This window comes from Pagrus major, chromosome 13, assembly GCF_040436345.1.
Source record: "Pagrus major chromosome 13, Pma_NU_1.0".
NCBI classification, from domain to species: Eukaryota; Metazoa; Chordata; class Actinopteri; order Spariformes; family Sparidae; genus Pagrus; species Pagrus major.
The window spans coordinates 7,579,767-7,602,706 of NC_133227.1; the positions used below are offsets into that span (position 1 = coordinate 7,579,767).

General features: G+C 40.6%; 2 protein-coding genes across 2 annotated transcripts; both read right to left on the reverse strand.

Annotated features, from left to right (window-relative positions):
* Positions 1-469: 469 nt before the first annotated feature.
* Positions 470-11,890, reverse strand: aldocb (aldolase C, fructose-bisphosphate, b). Its single transcript, XM_073479950.1, has 9 exons — positions 11,764-11,890; positions 5,312-5,428; positions 4,000-4,211; positions 3,378-3,432; positions 3,117-3,277; positions 2,898-2,981; positions 2,609-2,783; positions 1,635-1,834; positions 470-1,540 (listed from the first exon to the last, which is right to left on the reverse strand). Exons 2-9 carry the CDS (start codon positions 5,421-5,423, stop codon positions 1,448-1,450), a joined length of 1,092 nt encoding a protein of 363 aa, XP_073336051.1. The 5' UTR covers positions 5,424-5,428; positions 11,764-11,890; the 3' UTR covers positions 470-1,447.
* A 1,887-nt stretch (positions 11,891-13,777) lies between these two features.
* On the reverse strand, positions 13,778-22,771 carry rskrb (ribosomal protein S6 kinase related b). The gene is made up of 13 exons (XM_073478819.1): positions 22,560-22,771; positions 19,978-20,268; positions 19,788-19,871; positions 19,503-19,571; positions 18,520-18,589; positions 17,605-17,712; positions 17,303-17,343; positions 16,557-16,584; positions 16,173-16,262; positions 15,921-16,009; positions 15,520-15,630; positions 15,307-15,420; positions 13,778-15,224 (listed from the first exon to the last, which is right to left on the reverse strand). The coding sequence occupies exons 1-13, from the start codon at positions 22,587-22,589 to the stop codon at positions 14,988-14,990; spliced, it is 1,362 nt and encodes a 453-aa protein (XP_073334920.1). The 5' UTR covers positions 22,590-22,771; the 3' UTR covers positions 13,778-14,987.
* Positions 22,772-22,940: the final 169 nt, after the last annotated feature.

Below are 22,940 nucleotides of genomic sequence, written 5' to 3' on the forward strand. Positions count from 1 at the left end.
TACTGCAGGATTTAGTTGTCTTGTGTTGCCCCGTATGACCTTTAAATACATTTGTGTGTGATTATTTGAGGTTCCATTTGAGTTTTGTTAGTATATGCATTGTGATTAAAGATTATTCTTTTCAGACAATTGAAACAGTATTATAAAACATATAGCAGACAGAAAAAAGATTACCCCTAACTATTATCTCTTTAAAACTATCTAGTGCAATTCTCATGTTAGATAGCTTATTATCCCAAAAATGCTGCAATACTGGTTGCAATATTTAGCTTACTGGAAGTACACTGGCTGGATGAACAGGAAATGGGGAAAGAGCTTGGCTTACACCACTACATTGTGTGAAGCAGGAAGGTTATTACATGACTGTTGAAGGGTCAGGAATGCAGAATAAAAAAGCATCCAAAGAGAAATTAATGGAATTGACACCATAAGAATAGCAGCAACAATTTCACACAAAGAGATCTTTGCTAGTTTTTCAAGTTTATTTTATTTTTCTCCACTATTTGACACACCAAGTGCTTCAAGAACAATATTAACATCACAAACATCACAGTAGTCCAACACAGCAGTGACTGTTTCCCCCCGCTGCTAACCCCACGTATTGGTCCACATTGTGTTTCTAGAAACCATCTCCTCTACCCGTGGGGGTGTGCTGGGGGGAATCAGGAGGGGAATGACACACAAGCATCACATAATATCGACACCTTCACACAACTGAAAACATTAATTACTGTATGTACTTGAAAGCTAATGTTATACTGAGAGTAGACGCACAAGATGTTCCGCTGATTAGTGGTGATTAGAAGCGTGTGAACAGAAAGGTTAGAGACGAATCGTTAGCATGAATCCTGGTGTGTTGTGGTCTACTGACCTCTGCTGGAGCTGTCTGAAAGTACAACGAGCACTGAAAAGATCAACTCAATCTTAACAACTCTTGCCGTCGTGTCCTTTAACGGACGTGCCACTGATAAACAGTTGGTCCCGCTGTCAGGGAGGATGTTAGTATAGCGTTTTGAGGACAACACTGCATCTGACAGAAGCGAAACACCGACACGCACATGCTGATCTGGCCTGCTTGGGAGTGGCTCAAGAGTGGAGCGAAGAGGTGTGAATTGAATACTGACTGATTATCTTGATCTACGGTTAAAGTTTTGCAGCCTCTTACTTCCTGTCTCTGAGCCCTATAACTGTTATTGACACATAAAATAGTTTTCCACTTCAGTCATAATTGTCTCTTGATTTGTTTGATTAAATAGAAAAAAACCAAGCCTGTCCCCTTTAGTAGTTTCACATTATGTTTTTAAATACACATATCTAATAATATCTTTGTAATAACTCTAAAGTACAGTAGACAGCGCAGGCCTGTGATTGATGGAGGAGTGAGGGGGAATAGCAGAGCAGATATAAGACTACAATAAAACCACAGTTAAATGTGGTAGTTAGATGTTTAATAGGCATGATTAGCCACATAGAGGGACTTTCCAGCGGCGCCACAAGTTCCAGAAGACTCGTACTTGCCGAGCGCAGCCTTACCATTTGCCTGAAGAAAAGACAGAAAAAAGACAAATTAAAAATACTGCATGAAGGAAGTTTCAGTTTCATTTCACTCTGCGAGGATGTATCTGATGACTGACCTCAGCACGTGTGATGAACTCCTCGGTGGCAGCCTTCTCGTTGCTCATCTCTCCTCTCCATGCATTCAGGGCGGAGGCCTGCAGGGCGCGGCCATAAGAGAAAGTCAGGGCCCAGGGCTTGGCCAGTGGACAGGTGTTAATGGAGTTAAGGTTCACGCTGGCCTCTTCTTCAGACTGGCCACCTGACAAGAATGTCACTCCTGAGGGAAAAAAAAACAGAAACAAGCAGAGACACACGTCACCCGTCTGTTCAAACCTGCTTTCATAGAACAATTAAGTCTTTAAAGTCTATGAATAGAGATGGAATCTGGCTTTCTTGATATGCGAGAGTGGGATAAAACAAATAATACATTCGGAAAAATATTATAGAACATCCTCTTCCAATACTAAATTAAATGACTAAATATTGTACTCATAATTTCTCATGTAATCTGTTAGAAAGTACTGTTATACTTTCAACTGGTACATGTCCAATTAATTGATCTATTTAAATGCTAAGCTAACATACAATAAAGTCAGAGCAGAGCAGGTCAGCTAAACACACGAAAATGGGAATAAGATGCAAAAAGCAATTTTGGAGAAAGATGGGTTGTCAAATGCGTCAAATTTTGAGTTGTATTTAATACTTAAATAGTATGTTGGGCCTGCCACCAACCCAAAGTGGCAGTATTTGATGATCTCCGAATGAGACTCAATAAAGTCAATCAATTGTCTTACATATTGCACTTTTAATGTAAAAGTTGTTTAGAGAAAAATCAATTAAAGTCTCTTATTTGCCTAAAATCACTATGAAATTACATCATTATTTCCAGGAAGATATACAGAAATTATTCATAAATATTATAACCGTAAAATAAAGTCTTTATACAATTATGGATATTATAGCATCAAGTGTAATTTTAGAATTATATATTTTAGAAAGTAATCTAGTTCAATATATTAGGAGTAACTTCTCATGTCTGTCTGTCTCTGACCTGTGACGGCAGGAGGCACGGTGCGGCGCAGGGCAGTGACGGTAGCCATGGCGATTTCCTCGCTGCTATACTTGTTGGGGCAGGAGTGTCCAGCTGTGACCATGTTGGGCTTCAGCAGGGTCCCTTCCAGGTACACATGGTGGTCTGACAGAGCCTTGTACACTGCAGCTAGGACCTAGTAGCACAAGAGACACATATACGCCATTGTAAAGTAAAATATACACTTTACAGGAAGTATACAGTGATTTGTGTTACATGTATATATATATATAATCCTCAGTAAATTCACCTTCTCAGTGACATACTGGCAACGCTTCAGGTCGTGGTCTCCATCGGGAAGGATCTCAGGCTCCACAATAGGAACAATACCATTCTAGGAGACATTACAAGGTATATGTTAAAGGAAAACTCTCATATTCATATATGATACACTACATGAGTTTGTTGTAATGCCTAATGGTGTCCTCAAATCACCAAATTTGATCAAAACTAAGGATCATTAACCAACCTGCTGACAGATGCTAGCATATCGTGCCAGAACATTAGCATTCTCAAAGATGGAAAGCTCAGATGGGGTGGTCTCGCTGATCTTCAGCACACAGCGCCACTTGGCAAAGTCTGCACCGTCCTTCTTGTACTGTGCGCAGCGCTCAGACAGCCCGTCCAGACCTACACACACACAAACTCTTCTGTCAGAAACAACACAACAGGGGGTTCTGCTAAATTTTTGTGAGGTTCTGAGAGTGTGTGTGTTCTTAACGCCTCCTACCCTGAGTGGTGGTCTCTCCATTTGTTCCAGCAAGGGGCACAACACCTTTGTCCACCTGAAAAGACAGAAAACAATGGTGCACATGTAGAATTACTCTCAGTTTCTCAAGTGCACCAATTTTGCTTTTGATTATCTAGAGCATCCAATAAAAAATCCCTTTAAATTTCAACTAAACTTTCCCAAGCATTCATCCTGAAAGCTCTTTAACCCAGTTTCTCCCCTCAACCTGATCTGCTGTTATGGGTGGGTCTGTGTGTATCTAAACATGCTGACAACAAGTCTGTGTTTCCATATACAGTGCAGCAGTGCAGGAACCTTTCTAGTTTTACCAGCCAAGCAAATGATGACTGTGGTTTTGTCTGCTAAAGGGAAATACTTAGCTGTAGTGTAATATCAACACTGTGTCTGTGATGACATATAAAGCAAACAGCCACCAAATAAGGCTGAGCTTCACTGACTGAAGTTTAGGAGTGAATAGCTGAGAGCAGGAAATGATTCAAATTTGTAGGAGAATGGTTGTTTTTGTAGGAATGTTGGACATTTTTGCCTTAATGTGACGTCAAATGAAATCCACTATGTCCCAGAGATTCAAATATGAGTTTAAAGAGGTTGAGTGGTGTACCTTGATGCCGACAACAAGGCCACGGTCTTTGATGAGCTTGGCGAATGGAGTGCCGTCATCTGTGTTCTGGTACAGGGTTTCATGGAAGAAGATGACCCCGCCGATACAGCTGTCGATGCGCTGGTCGGCTGTGAAGAGCAGCTGGCGGTAGCGACGCCTGTTCTCCTCTGTGTTCTCCACCCCGATGGGGTTAAAACGTTTCGCCATGCTGCCTGTAGACAACACACACACATAGATCTTCATTCCAAGGTCGCTGTCAATATACAGTACATCACTGTCAATATGTACTCTACTCGTTTTAAATAATTGGTCAATATAAATCCTGCACGCTGTACATAATCTCTACATGTATACATGCATGTAATGTACATAATCAATCCATCCCATGTACATATATGTTTTCTTTATTTTTTTGCACTACCCTATTGCAACGTACAGAGCTGCTGACTTGCACACAGACTTGCCCACTCCAATTGTCCTGACCACTCACCATTCTTAATTTTTCATCATTCTATACCCAAGTGTTTGGTTCTTTTTGTCCTTGTATGTAGCTGTATGTCTTTTTCTTTGTAACTACACTGACAGCAATGAAAAACCGGAGTCAAATTCCTTCCACGTGTACACAAACTTGGCCGATAAAGCTGATTTTGATTCATGAATGACTCAAATTAAGACAGATTTAAACAACTAATCTAATGCATGAGTACATGAAAAGCAGCTGAACATCAGTTAAAACTATAAAGGCATACTGAAATCTACTGATCTTATTATTACTATTATCAGTAGTAGTAGTAATATTTGTATTTAATCAAGCCTTAACTAAAATGATGACATTGATTTGACATTATTGACCTTTTTGCATTTAGTATAAAGCTGCATTAACATCACTATAATTAAGGAGAGGTGTCCTCAGTAGAGGTCTGCACCCAGTTTTAAGGTGTTCCTGTGAACTAAAAATATAATTATTAGTGACTTATCTTTATCACTGAATGTGTGAATGAAAGTACACAAGATGACAAATGACAAACAATCGAGTATTGATGATTATTGAAGACGTCACTTTGGGCTCTGGGAAATTGTGATTTTTCTCAATTTTTAACATTTAATAGGCTAAACAATTAATCAATTAATCGTTAAAGTAATTTGCAGATTAATCGATAATGAAAATAATTGTGTTTACAGCCCTATTAGCCTCGTAGGGTCATATTATACAAGATTCTAAAAGGGCTCTATCTATCTGCAGCATCTAAATATACAGTTTCTCTAGCATGTTGAAATTTGCAGGAAACATTAATGACATGACATGGCATACCGGTGGACTCATCGGCTGCGAGGATGCCTTTTCCTGGAGCTACTATCCTCAGAGCGATGTCCTGCAGCTCCTTCTTCTGCTCAGGAGTCAGTGCGGGGTACTGGTGAGTCATGGTGGCTGAAAGAGAGAGAGAGAGAAAACCATAGAGAGGTCACATCGCTTCACAGTATGTCGACCTGGATGACTGCCCAGCACTGGCCCCAGTTTTTTTTGTCCCTCTATTGTCTGAATCATGGCTACCTCGTCGCGGCACTAAGCTCGTCTCAGTGAGGAACAGAGGATGGGTGAAATTACAAAAACTCCTACAAGATGACTCTTAAAGTTGCTCAATTCAAGAGTAGCCTGTGTGTGAGAGATGGGATGAAACTAGTGACTGTGAGCAGAAGAAGTACTTCCTGCTTCCTGAAAAAAGACAGAAATAACTGTTTTTGTTCAGTAAAACTGGCCATTGTGTGCGTGTCATCCAGAATCCAAACAAAGCTTTATCATGGCATTCACACTGGCTGTGTGAACTCAAAGGTACGATGTGCTAACATGCACGCACACACCTCAAACCAGATTATTTTGTCCCCTATTCCCTTCTTTGCTCTGCCGTAAATAAGCAGTTACGCAACCCCTCCCCTCCCCATCCCATCACACAGAAGACACAGAGAGAGCGATTATGTAACAGGGCTCCTATATACTCTGCTGCCAGTCCTCATTATAGCTGCAGGACTGGATGCAGCACGGCTCATTTCTCCCTCCTCAGCAACACTTCTCCTGTTTTCCTCTAATGTCATTATGTCACTCTTTGTGCACTGCAAGTATACATGCCCTTTACTCCTTCACTTTGAATAACACATGGCTTGCTTCCACATTTCTATCACCCCATATGGTGTCCTTTAAACCTCCCACTGAGCCATGCTGCTGCATCTACTGCTGCGCACACACAAGATGGGATTTGTAAATTCACATTTTCACCCATCACTAAAACGCATCACTCCCACTAATGCCTGGGAACACGCTGTGACTTCCCTTTCTGGTCCACTGCACGGGTTGCCAAGCCACTCCCAGCGAGTGACGTCACTGCCTATAGCTTTGTTCGACGTGTACACCAGCATTTGCCTCAATATTGCATCAGATTCAGATCAATCTGTTTGATAGATGGAAACTTATACAGAGGTAAGCTTAAGCAAGCTGTGTGTTGAGGTGTGTGCTGCACAGGAGAGAGAGCTGGACAGAAACAGCTAATGTTCAAACACACTGAATATAACTGATTTTAATTAAGTATAATTATCATCCAAGGATATCTATTATTCCATAGTATAAAGCACATTAAATGCCTCATGCAAAACAAAAAACATACTTATAGGAAGGTTTAGCATTGCTCAGCAATAAACTCATACGACCAATGGATTCCCAACTGAGGCTGTTTTGCTGGACACTGCCTGACAAACCTATATCCTCTGTGTTAATCCTCAGCTTAAACCTATGAGATAACAACCCTCTAGAGCACACACAGGCCTCTCGATGCGAACAGTATGCAGTTACCACAGCACAAAAGTCAAGCCCGGTTCAGTGCTATGAGCTAAATTCTACATGCAGGTGAAATTAAAGCAGCCAGGTCTGCAGGGTACAAAATGTCCCCATGCAGAGAGGGACTGCATGCAGACATCTCTGGTGAATAAGAGAGGGTATTTACACTTGATAAAAGCCAACCTATGGGCACAGACATGATGTGCAAGACAAAACTCATGCTCAGCAAATACCTGCTATCTTTTGTAAAAGCACATGCGTGCTGCAACAATACATTTTCTCTGACTTTGGGCCCAGTTTGTTTGGGTTTCTGCTGGGAAAACATTGCAAAATAACTTGCAAGGCAGTGTGAAATCTTACCAAACGTGAGCTTTTCAGAACAAAAACAACAATGATCACATATCTTATGACCTTGAAGGACAATGCCCGTTCTTTGTGCATGTGACCTGCCTCTGACATATGACCAGCCTGCAGCAGGTTTGGTAGCACTGTTTAGGCCATGCACCTTTCTACTTCTGAATGCAGTCTGTTAATGGTGGGAGAATCAATCCAGTGGATAACAAACAAGATGACATAACCAAAACTGTGATGTTGTGGCAGCTATTATGAACAATATATATTATAAGTGTGGATGTCGGATTTTGCTGCATTTTGCTTCTTTGTTGACCCCCTATTGTGAAGGCAGAGGTTGAATTTGTCACTACTGTTGATATTGTTGCAGCAACACTGACTGTCAGGTGACTGCCAGGTGTGTACACTGTCTTACCTGACTTACATTTGGTCTCAGTTATTGTTGAGCAAAAAAAAGCAGAAGACAACTCAGTGTTGTTTAATTTCAGAATTTCCATTTACAAACCCAGGAGACACTGATATTAGTGTCTTCTATTTTAGTATCTGCTGCTGCTTATGTGTCTCTAGGAAACGTTCTTCATCCAATGGGAACTTAAGAACACGACGCTCCAGTTTGTGTTGCACGCTCAGTAATCACCACCTGCTGCAGGCCTTAACACCACAGATGTGACAAATTAAAATAAGGGAATCTATTGTGCTCAATTTGAAGGAGAGTTTTTTCTTTTAATGAAACTAGTGAGCTTTCTACAAGTATCCTGCTCTGGACTTCATTTCCTCAATTAGTTCAGCATCACTGCTTCACAGAAACCCAAGAAACAAACTGTTTTTTAAATCCTGCATGCACTGAAAATTAAGATACCCTTCATCACAAAGCCACTCCAATCTGGTGACAGCTGTGAAAGGCCTGGTGGGAACATGTCGTACAGTGAAACTGTCTGGACAACTCCATTTTGAGAACAAAATGGAGGATCACTGTCATTTTAGGTTCATTATTTATTAGTCTGATCACATGCCTGAAGAAGCTGATCTGGTCAGTCTTTGATGGTCTATTAAAGAACCAGACTGAAAGCTCTTGAAGAGGCTTCACACTTCAGCACCAAGCTCCTCTGACACTTACAGTGAGTGCTCTAACTCTAATGTTTATTCATTTCCAACACACAAGTCTGATGTTTAGAATGTTGCACCTTGGAATGAATACGAAACTACAAGCTTACGATGACGAGTTCAGTTATAGGTCCTGGGTTTCCCACAGTGGAGCTGCCCCACCTCAACTTAAATAAACAGTACCTTGACTAACATCAGAAGAAATTAAGATTAAGCTGATTGTTTAACCTTAATAGTAACTGCAGTGATAACCAAATGAGATGCGTCAGTCACTGCAAAAAAATTTCCTCTGGGGTTAAGTTAATTTTTTATACTGATACTGCCATTTTATTAACATTTTATATTAGTAAATGTTTTAAGTTTAATAAAAATAAAAAACTTTCTAACTACTGTAGCAGATCGACATGTTTTTAGATGAAATAAGTTGAAACGTGTGACATCACTTGTGTTGACTGAGCCTCAGGTGTAACCAGCAGATCCTTCAAATCTAATCATTAACCTTGCATGTATATGATACAAGTTTCCAACATTTAAACATTAATTTGTATTACTGTAACCCAATCCCCTGAGATAAAGGAAGGACTTTATTTAGTTTCCACATGCTCAAGGGCACTTCAGCAGTACAAATACTGAAATGCCTGCTTGAACAATCATCTTCCTTATCTGAAAAATGCTCTCTGCTGCAAAAATGTCACTTGACATAATCTGAAGAAGCAACCTTCTGATGCTAATATCACATGCTGACCAGATTCATCTTCCAGACAGTGTGGTTCAGTGTGCAGGGGTTACCTTCTGATGAAGAACATCACTGAATGATTAGACAAGAATAGCTTTTATAATGCACTTCACAATGACAGGCAGGCAGCATATTTTTGGAGTGGTTATTAAAAAAGCTATTTTGGAAATTGTTTTTTATGAAAATGAGGCAGTTGTAACAGTGATGTGATAGAGAGACAGCTCCAGTACGTCTCTTAGTGATCTTCCTGTCAGCCTGTTGCACAGTGGTCGGCCTCAGTAAGACAAACCTGATTTCTGCACTGCGACATCAAGATGCAACGGCCCACTCCCTCCTGTGGCGTCATGCAGGATCACTCAAAGCTGTGATCATTGTATGTTAAGCCAAATGCAGCACACAGCAATCATGATGATCATATTTAAACCACTCAGATGAAAGTGATTTTTGTGATGCAACAATTTAAATTAGGTTTAACTGGACCCTAGTTAAAGCAAAACCCATTTCCAACTGAGCCATCACGTATCTGTTGCTTCTATGGACTTTAGCGAGGACAGCGTGATTAGAGCAGACCTCACACTGTGTTCTTCATGCTACAGCAGTCAATCAATCCCCATCTGTGGAAACTGATGCTGCACAGGCTCACTTACCCACCCAGGATTAAGTTACAGATCACACATACATGAACATCAAACTTTATCCAAAAGCACATCTAGATCTATAGCAATCAGGCTGCAGCTGATTTTTTTTTGGAAGCAAGCTGCACTGAAGCATTAAACTATAATATATTATGTATATAATAATATATGAAGCTTGCATACTATACTGTCTAGTATTTATAAGGCTGTAAGCAGCACTAAACTCAGGCTGGCAACTGTATTACCGCCAGTATTATAAGCAGGATATGGGTGTGTTGTTGCCTCGTATCATCATGACCACCTGGAGGTTTACCCACCTTGCTATGTTCTCTACATTGCAAGCTGCATGAGCTTTAAGGAGGTGAAATGGCTCCTGCAGGGCAGCACTAGCCAAAGGTAAAAAGCTGGCTTGACGTGCTGCGTTTTGTTACCAGACGGGCGAGTGGCCTCGGCAATGTTGCACGTCACTGTGTTTGGGTTGTTTCTATCTGCAGGCCTTGATCCAGCAGTGCTTGCAGGAGCACTGTTTCCCATTCAGTGCTCTGATACAAGAGTGTATGGCAGACGTCAAGGCTGTGTGCATTACAGTTCAGAGAAAGGTTGACACTGGTGAAAATGTGGAGATTACACATAAAATGACCATTCCCTAATGAAAACTGATGTGTAGATTACACATCAGGTGACATCTCCCTCTTAACACTGGTAAACTGAACTATTTTTTGCACGTTAGGTTGAAAAAAAGAAGGATTACAGTACAATCTGTTGATCTAAAACTGTGAATAATTATCATTGAGCTAAACAAAATGTACATTGGGTACACTATGTTCTAGTGACATGTTTATGAGATTTAAATCCAGTCTGGATTCATAATTCATCTGCCAACATTCATCTATGTACACCCATATATTTCATTTTTTAGTCAAGTGATCAGTTGATTGAAAGAATATTAATTAGCAATTATTATAATAACCAAGTAACTGTTTGTTTTTTCAATGTTTTTTTTTTATCGTAAACTGAATATCTTTGGTTTTGAGCATTTGTTTTTTAGCATATTGTACAACAAAGGATTCGTGAAAATAACCATCAAGCTAACTTAAAATGGATGTTACTGTTTGTTGCAGCATTAAAATATTCTCATTTAGGACTGCAAATATGAACTTCATTATTGATTATTCAGTCGATTTTTCCTGAGCTTGATCTATTTAATGTGTCCTATAAAACATCAGAAACTAGTGAAAATTGGCCTTCATATCTTCTCAAAGCATAAGCCAGCATACTAAATTGACTTTGTTTAGTGTGACCAACAGTCAAAAACCCAAATATATTCATTTTAGATCAGATGACACGATGAAACATACATTGTCAGCTGAAATAAGTCGTTTTTTAGGTTTTTTTAATTTGCTTAAAAAAGAGACTTGTCTGTTATTCTGCAATTTGACTAATGAATCAATCATTTTAGCTCTGCAGTCAACATAGGCTGAATTAAAATATGTTTAAAATCCTATATTTTTGTGTAAGTCTGATTGCATAAATGCATTTATACATGAAGCTAGATGTTTTTTTAAATGTATATTAATGACACGTTTGGTCGACTCCTCCTCTGGCAGCCCCTCCTCCGTCACATCGGAGGAGGTCTACGTGCTCAGGCACAGATACACACTGACAGGACACTCACACTGCTACTATTCCGATTACTCACCATCATTTACTCAAACTAAACATATAAAACAGGAAGGTGTGTCGATTTAAACTGAAAGCAGAAGCAACAGGCTCTTCTCTGTCCACTCTCATCCTTGAAGGTCACCTTTTTTACGCCCTTCCTGTTGCGTATTTTCGATGATGGACTGAAATATGCAACTTTAAAATAAAAAAAATCCCCCAGGAGACAAACTTTAATGCTTTTCTATCGAAGTACACGACGGCTCACGAGCACTGACGGTTTATTTTAATTCGTGGCTAACTAGCTAGGAAGAAAAGTTAGCTTTAGGGAGATGAAGAGCAACATCACACTCCCATCATCAATATTTTCATTAACATCATCTACTAATGATCAATAACGCATGGAGAGTGTCTGGAGTCGTCGTATCGATCAGACCAGGGTTCATTCTTACCTGCTGATGGGTGTCTGGGCGAACAGAGAGCAGGTGAGCTGGGTGCTGAGGATGCGGAGGAGTCTCCTGTTTCACTGCTGCAGCGCAACGTGACCCTTTACAAAACCCTCGAGCCGGGGGCGGAGTCACACCATGCGTCACGTGACGGAGCGACGCTGGCGGCCAGCGCGCATGCGCAGGAGAGCATCGTGGCTCGTAGCATGCAGCATGATTCTGCATCTTTGTAGGAAACCAGAAATGAAGTGAAAAGTTTTAGATCTACAGGTTTTCTGTTCTCAGATTGAAGCTTAATGTAATGAAGAAGGGCTAGTTGATTATCATACAAAGCCCAGGAATCAAATTTTTGTTAATTTATCCTCACAACTATGTGCTAATGACAGGATTTTGAGACCTCAAGGTTTGCCATCTATTTCTGAAAGAAATGATAGATCCCAATCCAGAGAATCCATGAAAGATTACACAGATATGTGCAGATATTTATTAGGCCTGCAACTATTTTCATTTCTTTCAATAAACCTATTTTCATGCTTAAAATATTATTATAAAATATAAAAAAAACTGAGAAAAATGCCCATCCCAATTTCCTAGATCCCAAAGTGACGTCTTCAAGTTGCTGCTTTTGTCCAACCAACAGTCGGAGCATACAATACTCTTATCATCGACTCATAAATGGCAAAGAAATGTAGCAAGTCCTCACATTTAATAAGCTGAAATCAGCAATGTTTCACATTTTGTTTGAAAAATGATTGAAATGATGAATTAATTATCAAAATAGTTGGCATTTAATTTCCTTTTCGATCAACAAATGGATTAAGAGACTAATCGTTGCAGCTCTAATGCTTATTATGATTGTAGGGTGGGCCTATGTGATCAATGAAAAAACTCAATATCATTAAATGTTGTGAAAAAGAGATTAATATATGGAAATCCTTGGTGAGGTGTGACAACAAGCTGCGGCCTCTGACCTGCAGAGATTTTTGAGGGGAAAATCTGATTTGGTTTTATAACTCTTGAGCAGAGATTGAAATGAACTAGGACCCAGTTTGTCTCAGTCATTTCAGTAGCTGACTATGCAGCCTTTTTGGGAGCAAATGGGACATCCAATCTATTCTAAAGGCTACTGGGTTTTTGTATTGATGTCTCTCTGTACTTTAGAGATCTGCCTAAAGGTTTGTGTAGTGACATCTACATCCTGTTGATGTTAACGGCTGCAAGCAAAAAATAAAAATAAAAACAGCTACCAAACACATTCCCACAATAGACCTTTTCATGAACACTCAGTCATCTATGCTACAAGGAGACAAGACAGCAGTGTTGATATAACAGACTGTGATTTCAGGTGTTTATACAGACTTGGCTCCATTGGAATATAACAAACTAATGTGAATCTCAGAGTAGGATACTGTGAGTGGTGAGAGAAGTATTCCGATTCTTACCTAGGTAAAAATAGAAATACCATAATGTGAAAATACTGTAATTTTTTCCTTTGTGTTATGAGCAATAGTTAGCAAACTAAAAGACCTCTGACTCAAGTCTCAAGCAAGTTCCAAGTCATAAGTTGAGTTTCAAGTCAGACCATTTTCTTCTCCCCCAAGATACTGGGTCTTTCTGTCTTTATAAAGAAAAAAGACAAGGTATTAGTACCTGTCTAATTATTATATTGGCAAGTTTATCTAACCTGTTTAAAATGTATGACAATGAATTGAATTTGTATTAAAAGTATCGATATTTAGCTAAATAAATGTAATCAGGCAAAAAACAAATAACTTTACAAAGTACACTCAACACTCAAGTAAAGTACAAGTACTTAAGTACATGCTTAAAATAAATTGGCAGTGCTGGATACCAAACAAAATGTAGTTTCTTCACCAAACATAGGCATGCTATATTTCTATAGAAACATGGTGGTGTAGCTGATAGGAAAAGTGAAGCAATGATGATTTTCTGTTCACTGACCGACATGCTGAAAACTATTTTAGTATTTCACATCTCAAACAGACAACAAATGAGCAGATGGCTGTACAGTAAGAGTTTAATATTCCATCTGTGGTACATGATAATTACAAAAATACATTGTAACATGACATATAACATCAAATAGCATCCAAAATATTCATAGAAACTTTATAAAGAGGAATTTATAAATAAGCATTGTCATTTTTTGTGACAAAAAACAAGCTCAGGGTGACACACGTGAGGCATTCTGGGTACACATCAGGGCATATTTCACAAAATCATAGTGTAATCTGATGATCAGGTAAGTGCATGAGGGTACGATTACTGGCTCGGGTAACGGCAGCCTTGGACAATAGAAAAAGCCCTGTATCTATCAAAATGTTAACAGGAGGTAAACAATACTGTTGTTCATTCAACCCTTACAGTCCCAGCTCAGGTGTGTACAGCTGGGCGCCGTCTCGGAGTCAAATTCAAGGCTAACTTGAGAAAACCGGAGAGTCCTCCCCTGAGTTGCAGGTTATTTATAAATGATTCAAACTGAAGGCGCACACGTCTTAATCTGATGTTGTGATGCTTGCATGATTTTTAGGAAGAAGAGACATTTCTGCTGCTACAGAATTTAGGCAGTAAAGGTCAAGTTGGGAAAGGTGATATCACAGCGCTAATCAAGCTACAGAGTAGGTTTTATAGCAAAGATCACGTGAGGCAAGGAGTTTCTTTCGATGTTCAGGCAAAAGCTCAGAAATACACTCATTCTGTTGAAGGAGTTTGGTTGGATTCTACTTAACTATATATAACTTGCTGTTAAAAAAAGAAGAAAGAAGTTCAGTGCATTGCCTTCAACCAGCATGACTTTTCCATGTGAGGTGATTTGATAGCAGGTGAACATTATGAACTAACAGGGCAACCATGTTCAGTCACTGAGGAACTGAAAGTAGATGGACAATAGTGTAATCTGTCTTGCGCAACGGTTGAGCAAACACAGCAGGCTTGAAAAGGTGCTCCTTGGAGAAAGGCAAACAAGTAACAAGAAAAAAAAAGAAGGTGTCCAGTGCATCACAAAAACCCGTAAAACTGGCCAATACAAGTCGGGACGTGGTGTTCTTTACTCAAAGAATTAATTTCTTTCTTAACTAATAATCCAATTGAATCATAATCACCTATTTTATCAAATAAGACATTTCAGAAGGCGCACCACTCCTGTGTGTCAGGGTGAATAAGCGTGCAGAAACACATACATGTAGGCCTTACTGTAAACTCACAGTCTGTCACACAAACACTTCCCTGCGTGGGCCTTTTTCCTGAGCAGGCTGCAGTGGGAGTGCCGGGCCTGGAAGCGGAACAGCTGTGTGAGTGTGTGCGCTGACATCCAGCTGTGTGTCCGGTGTGGCGGGGGGGCTGAGGAACGAGTCGTAGTCGAAGCCCTTGAGGGGCTGCAGGGACAAAGTGAGGCCTCGTCGGGCTTTGGCGGCTCGGTCTGGTCTCTCTCTCAGCTCCAGGATCACCTGGACAGTGAAGAGGAAACATTACTTTAGCTTCTTTCAACAATCTTGTCTTGTGTTTGAGCAAGAGACATCCATCCGTTACCTCCACAGGCTGGCGCTGCAGTAGGGCGAGGTCAAAGGTTGTTCCATGGAAGAAGGTTTGGCGTTTGAAACGCTCGAGGGTCCTCAGGCGGCGGATGGGTGTCTTGCACAAAAGCTGGACAGAGAAATGTGCGTATGTTGTGATATGACATCAAACCAAACCAATGTGGAGTTGCATGTTTGGGAGCAATTTTATTAGATTTTGTGTAATTACCTCAGTTATTAGCAAGGCCAGTGGGGGGCTGAAGCTGAGGGGCATTTCATAAGGAAAACTCCTCACTTTCCTCAGCATACTGCAGTGGTCTGATTCTGGAGGCACGGGGAACTGAGGAGAGTTTGAGATACGTGAAGACAGAAAATTCAGGGTGTTTCAGCTTTGAGAAAGTCAAATGTCAGACTTTTTCATAGCACAACACCATGACCCACTTTCAGAAAGTATATAACTTTATATATAACTGAGTTTTCCCTTCAAATTCAACAAATATGTAAAATTATGTCATGAAGCATTTCACGAGACTCCATTTGCAGCAAGATTTACGCACAGCTACGTCACTGAAGGAGTCACTGTGAGTAATATCTGCTGTTCATGCAAGACACAAGGCAACAAGACATCACCTTCCCAGTAACCAATGAGAAAAGCAGAATCCCCAGCGACCACCAATCAGCTGCATGGTTGTAGGGTCCACCACTCAGCACCTCGGGGGCTGCAGAGCAGACAGAGCACGCTCACAACACATGATGTACTGCATATCTGTACATTTAAATACTAATTCTTTACTTTAATAAATTATAATAATGCACAAAATGTGATCTGATGGGATTAGCTACAGAGGTGGATGTGGGTAGATGTGGTGGAGTATTTCTCACCCATATATTGGATGGTTCCACAGATGGTAAAAGCTCTTCCTCCTCTCTCAAGGCGACGGGACAAACCAAAGTCAGCTAGGCGGAGGTGCCCTAGAACAGACCATTTTCTCTCCAATCATTAAGCACACATGACATTCATATTCTTGTTACTCGTGCAGGTACAACTGGTGACACACATTAAAATATCCCCAACATAATCTGATCTCATTAGCGAATGTAATTGGATGCCATGGCTGTTCCCTCTTAATGCCAACAGATGTACAGATGCATTGATGTGTATGGACGGACAGCTGTGCAGTCAGGATGTTCTCTGGAAGGTTCTGTGTCTCCTGCAGACTGAACCAGAGCTTTGCTGCTCTCTGCTGGGGACAAGCTTTTACTCACCGTTGTCTGTTAACAGGATGTTTTCCATCTACAAAAAGTGCCAAAAAGACTGAATTAGAATTAAAAATTATACTAAGAAAAAGTGTTTTGCAGCAGATTTTCCTGAGCCCTGGACTGTCTTATTCTGATTATTAAATGACTAATTACTTTTTATTCTACACACAAGGTTAGGGATTTTAATAGTACAAAGAAGAAAAGGCATTAAAATTGATCTGAGGTACTACCAAAACTGCAACGAGCTGGTCATATACTGTATTTTAACTGCACTGGACTGACTATAAAACAGTATGTGTGTTAACTATGAACCATTTGATGTTGATATTAAGATCTACGATGGCCTGGTAGATAACTCTCAAAATTATAAGGCATTCAGTCTGCTAAGGTTTAAAACCAAACATTTTAGTTAAGTAAGATAGTAAGATAAAAACAAAAATAGATTTTCTTTTTAAAATGTGGACGATGCATAAAGACTGCTGAGTTTGCTGTCCACGTATGAAACATGTACAGTAAGTAGGGCAGTTATCTGGGAGATTTCTTGCTTCTGCTATTTTGTGCACACCCTATTTAAAAGGTTTGATGCTTGATATATATCATGTTGTATGGGCCAAATGTTTGGCAGGAAAATAAAACTATTTTTTTCATATATCAAGGCCGACTCTTCTTTTAATCTTTTAAAGAAACACATTAATTTTTGCATTATTGAATGAATGTTCTGCCATTTTTTGTGATTTGCCTCCCTCTCTTACCTTCACATCTCGGTGGATGACCCCAAAGTCATGAAGAAAGCCTGTAAGAAACCAGCAGAGAAGAACAGACAAAACTCAAGAAAATGTTCCAAATCGACAGCAGCAGCATTGCCTTACTGATGTAGGAGGTCCTTTGAGAGCTCATCACATTTTAATTAGACCTCTTTTTATAATTACTTTCAGTTAAATACTTTTAGCTCAGGACACAACTCTGATCTAATTTGAATATTTAGCAGAAAAGTGCAGGTGTACAATATGTAAGTAGGATAAACATATCTGTCAGTATTATGTAGCATACGCACCGAGCGCACATCCCAACTCTGCTGCAAACACTCGGACCGTGTCCTCTGTGAACTGACCGATCATCTGCCAATAGGTGTACAGGTCTCCTGTGCTACAGTAGTCACACACTGTGGAAGTAGAGACAGCATTAAATCATGCCTCTGTCATGTGATGCGAGGTGTGAGGGACAGGGAAGGTCAGTGGGATGTGGAGTACACACTGGTGATGGAAATTAGAAAAGAGGAAGTGAGGACAGTGTAAAATTATCTACAAATTGAACAAAGTACCCTTACTTTAGTTGAAAATTAAAGGTAAAAAGTGTATACGTGAATAGGTATGTGTGTCCAGATCAAAATAATAGATAATCCCTTTCTGTGTGTAAAGTTTTGACCCATTGATACCACAATCATTTCTGCAGATGAAGGCTTCAAATAGTCACCCTTCTTAATACAACAGGATGGCTTTAAATAGTCTTGATTTGCTGCGAATATGCTCCATATCTACATTTAATGTCCTAATGATTCATTGATGATTCACTGTTTAAGCCTCTGTGTTCTTGTTGAGCTATGGCAGTGTTCAACATCTGGTCCCCGGGCTAACATGCTCTCTTTTCATGGAGGGGGGCGGGGAAGCAAACAAACTGGGTCACACTTTCTGAGTCAGTGGTTGATTTGGAAAAAAAAGGGTAACTGCTCTGGAGGAAAGGAAAAAGGGGGCAAAGCAGCTACAGTACACGATGCACAGGCAGTGGTGGATCGGGGATGCTGGGTTGTAGTCTGGAGGTAAAACAACCAGAATCAAAAGACTTAATTAGGTCGGGATTGTGGGTAGATTCTGAACAAGGCTACCAGTGTTGAGGTGAGAAAAGGTGGAGTGAGGGGGTTTTGGATTGTGGTTCTGGGTTGGATTGGGTCACTGGTCTCTGGCTGACTCACTAATGTAGAGGTGGCGCTGAGTCTGCCAGCAGTCCTGGAGGTCGTGGACAAACGGATGGCGAACCTGACGCTGCAGGCAAAGGTCCAAGATCAAGCTGAAAAATCTCAGTTTTGGCTACTGATCAAAGAGAACTTTACCTTTATTCTTCACTGGGTCCAACTAGTTTTCTGAGATATGTTCAACTAAAAATTGGCAGGTTTCAAATCCATTCACAGCATAAGTCTAACCTCCTTTTAATTTATACTGTAATATGAATACATTCCATCAACGTTCGTTACAGACAATAATCAACAAAGTATAACAACACATCATCTGCATATTGTATTATTTTCTGTTCTTTTACACAATTTTTAAAAGAAGACCTATTATGCTTTTTGTTTTTTTCCTTTCCTTCAGTGTTTTATATATGTTCTCGTGCATATAAAAGGTCTTGAAAGTTAAAAAGGTCAAAGTCTGCACCAACAGAAGCTCCTCTCACCCACAGAAAACACTGCTCCTGAAGCTCCTCGTCAGTAGTCCTGCCTTTACTTCTGTGACTTTGTGACATCACACTATGTCACCATGTCACACATTTGCATAATTACTACTAAAGACTAGCTTGGCATGTAAGAATTGATTTAGCGCAGTTGCTCTGTTGTTGTTGCCGGTGCTGGCTCAGGTGTGTGTGAGCTGACCAATCAGAGCAGACTGGGTATTTAGGAGGGGGACCTTAAAGAAACATGAACTAAACCAGAGTGTTTCAGACAGAGGGGGAATACAGTGGACTGTATAAAGAAACTGATGCATTTTATGAGCATTAAAGCATGTAAACCTATTTTAATAGTAACCCAAATTAATATTATTGTGGAAAAGGACCCACTCCTTCTGTAGATATAAAAGGCTCATTTTACACTAATGAAAACATCCTCCAAATCCTTCACACTGTCCCTTTATTTTCTCTAAAAACGTGTAATGATTTTCAAGGCCTGTTCTCAATTCCTACCTGGACTATAACTTCTTCTTTTGACTGCTCCAAGACCCCGAGTCGTAGAATCTCTGCTTTAGGTATAACCTGTTGGACAACAAAAACACTGAGATGAAACACAAGTCCACACAGGTATGTACGCATTTTAACTGCAAAAAAACATTGTTTACACAATTTTAGTTTCTTACTAAAGTTTCAAAGACCTTTAGTGTAAATATCAAGTCCTGACTTGAGACGTCAGACAGTCTATCTACTTCAGTGTATTTGCGCATACCATATTCATGAATAAACAAACTGACTCACTTTGACAGCATATGTTCTCTGTTTGGCCTTGTCCTTTACTTTCAGAATGGGCCCAAATGAACCTTTGGCGATGTAACTCAACACCTGGTGGAGTGAAAAATGGAGGCAGAGAGAGAGAACATCAGACAGGTGAATCCAGTCACACCAAGCCTTATACAGTATTGCTGTCTATGTTGGAATTGAGGCCTACCTGAAAGTGTTCGTGCCCAGGCAAAGTTTTGTGGGGGAATTCAGGCAGGAACATGCCAATGAACCCCGGCAGGCTCCACTCTGCTCTGAGTCTGTCTGGGCCCACTCCGGCCAGCCTCAGGACATGCTCTGGGATGTCGGGGGCCTTGCCTTGGAGCATTCGCCGCTGGCCCAGACGCAGGGCAGGCGGAGCCAGGCGACAGAGGCTTGCTGGGATGGACAGACCCATGCTGGAGAGGAAGCCACGCCATCCAGATGAGAAGTCCTCATCCTCCTGCCTTTCAGTGGGCCTCTGTCGTGAAGAAGGATGCATCAAGAAGCAGTTATGGCAACAGGTTAATAGATGGTGCTGCAGGTGTAACAAGAAGAAAAATAGTTTATGGCCCTGGGGAGTTATTGCCTTGAATGATTATGGATCATGTCATGTTTTGTTGGAAGACATTTGGAAAAAAATCTACCCAAGAACTTAAAGGGCCTTAATTGTGATTCTGCATGTCAACTCCTAGAGTCTCTAACAGACAAACACTGTTAATCCAGGGACTGTTCACTGAACACAGTGTTTGGGGTGTTTTACGCAAGAACAAGTATCAACATTTATCAAAGCATACGTGCACTACTAAAAGCAACCTTCTTTTACAGAGACTCAAAAACAAACAGTGCTGGTATAAGCCATGCAGGGCAAATACAGACTTTTTAAACAATTGTGTCTATGCAGTATTTAATCAGGAAAAGTTGCCTAAGCATTGCTTCATATACAGACTGGGGTGTTGAGTGCAACCACAGGTCCTCTGCTGTTGGATAACAGAATGTTTCCAACTCTGTAGACAAGGGTGTAGGTGTTGTTTCAACATTGGTGTAGACGCATATTAAGCAGGGTTCCTTCCCCCAGGAAAATCTGAGCATCAAACTCTGACTTTCCTACATTCTGGTGATTATTTAGGCAACAATTTCTGCATTTTCTGCATCCATTTGTTGTGGAAATTTCGTTATGTGGAATATAACACAAACTTCAGGTGCCAGGTGACAATTAAGAAATGGAATAGAATGGAGTAAGGCTCTCAGGCTAGGTTCAGCAAAATAAAAGTCCTCTGCTGGGGGGAAATGTGTTCTAAATATCTACTGTATGTCTGTAGACCCACTTAAAAGATCAGCATAATCCAGCATAATCAATACTCCAGAAGCCCGAGAGCCCAAACTGATTTGCAAAGACATTATTTACAGACTCAACGCACTGTCAAGCTTGTGCACCCACTTCAGATGGGGTGCGTGCTAACGCTTTTCAGCTTAGCAGCTTCAATGAAGATTTCAGCTTGAAAAGGATGTAAATAACATCTTTGCAAATTAATTTTGGATCTACAGACTTGGATTATGTTGGACGAGCTGTATGGAGTAATTTCTTGTTGTTATTTTTTTACATGTTAAATCAAGTCCCCATCTACTTCAGTTGTTTAGCAGAATGCTGCAACGCTGTTTTGCTGTGAAGCTCCAGAAATGTTTTGTGGACTACAAACCACCACCTTACTTTCCATCAGCATGGAGGTGAGTAGATCCTGACTGAATTTCCATGTTTCTGTAAACTTTTCCTTTAACGGTTAACTTTTAAACAGGAATTCATGATACATCCTGCACACATCTCATGCCATCATGAGTCATACATTAGTTAAATACATTATTTGTGACCTTATTATAAAGTGTTACCCATATTTTGTATATAATATACATTTTCTGAATTACTTATCTTGCATTAATCTGTTTTTGTCTTTGCTTCTCAGGATCGCCTGTGGCTTCGAGACCTTACATAGAAAGGCAACTACTCTATATATCTGCAAAAGATTTCTCACTGTATGATGTTGATTGCATTTGCAGAATGAGAAGTCAAAGTCAGGGTAGTATGGCCCTGTAGTCTCAGTAGATGCTGCTATCTCTTGGTAAAAACATCTTGGTGACATCGTGCAAACCCCACTTTAACACTCCCTGCTCTCATTTGTCATTCAACAAGAGAAAAAGAGAGAGAGAGAGAAGAAAAAATCCATGGTGGACATCCAATCAGCAGTCACTCCCCCTCTCCCCCTGGGCTCCACAACAGATCTGATGCTCTTTGGAGCAAGATGTGTGCAATCAGCCGTGCAGGATGTTATTATCATCTGAGCCAAATCAAGGGACTCATGTATGGTCACTCAGTGCGACATCTGACAAGACACTGGTCAGTGTCAGGACTTCATCTGGACTGTGTGTGTCAGAAGGTGGCCTGTTGCCAATAGATTTTAAAATGTCAATACCGGAAGCCTGACGATTTCGCCTTCAAAGTAAAAGCACTAAAACTACAGGTACTTTGGATGGCAACTAAAAATATTTTTAGACATATGTAATATTACTTAACCACTAATATATCAGTAACAAGGCAATTTTATCAAACTTTTTGTCAATGTACTGCCAAATAAAGCGTCAAAACACCGTCATCCACGACTGGCACCGTCGTTGTTATGGTGATTCCAGGAGCCAGATGGTCCCATGGAAACAGGGAACCCCCCCTCCACCCCACCCCTTCTCCGTGCGTCACACCTGTTTTTAAAGTCAACTCACCTTCCTATTTTTACTGCCGTCGGCCCCCATCAGTGTGACAGGACATCAGCACTGCAGCCTCAGCGCGACACCTGCTCCTCATCCAGGCACTTCACGGGAGACTATCCACAGTTTCATGCGCAGTTTCACACACGAGACTGATCTGAGGTTTGAAGAGGCGGAGTAATTAATCTGTATCTACAATGTGCAGCTGATCGGACTGATCGCTGCAAAATGTGACAGATATGGCGACATGAAAACAAGTTAATCCCGAGTACGGGCAACGTCAGCGCAAATCCGCCCACAGCTTTGCCATCCAATGAGACTGCAACCTGGCGGAGTTCAGCTCCCCCTGCTGCTTTCTGTAATTACATCTGCAGAAGTCTGATCTACAGATCACTG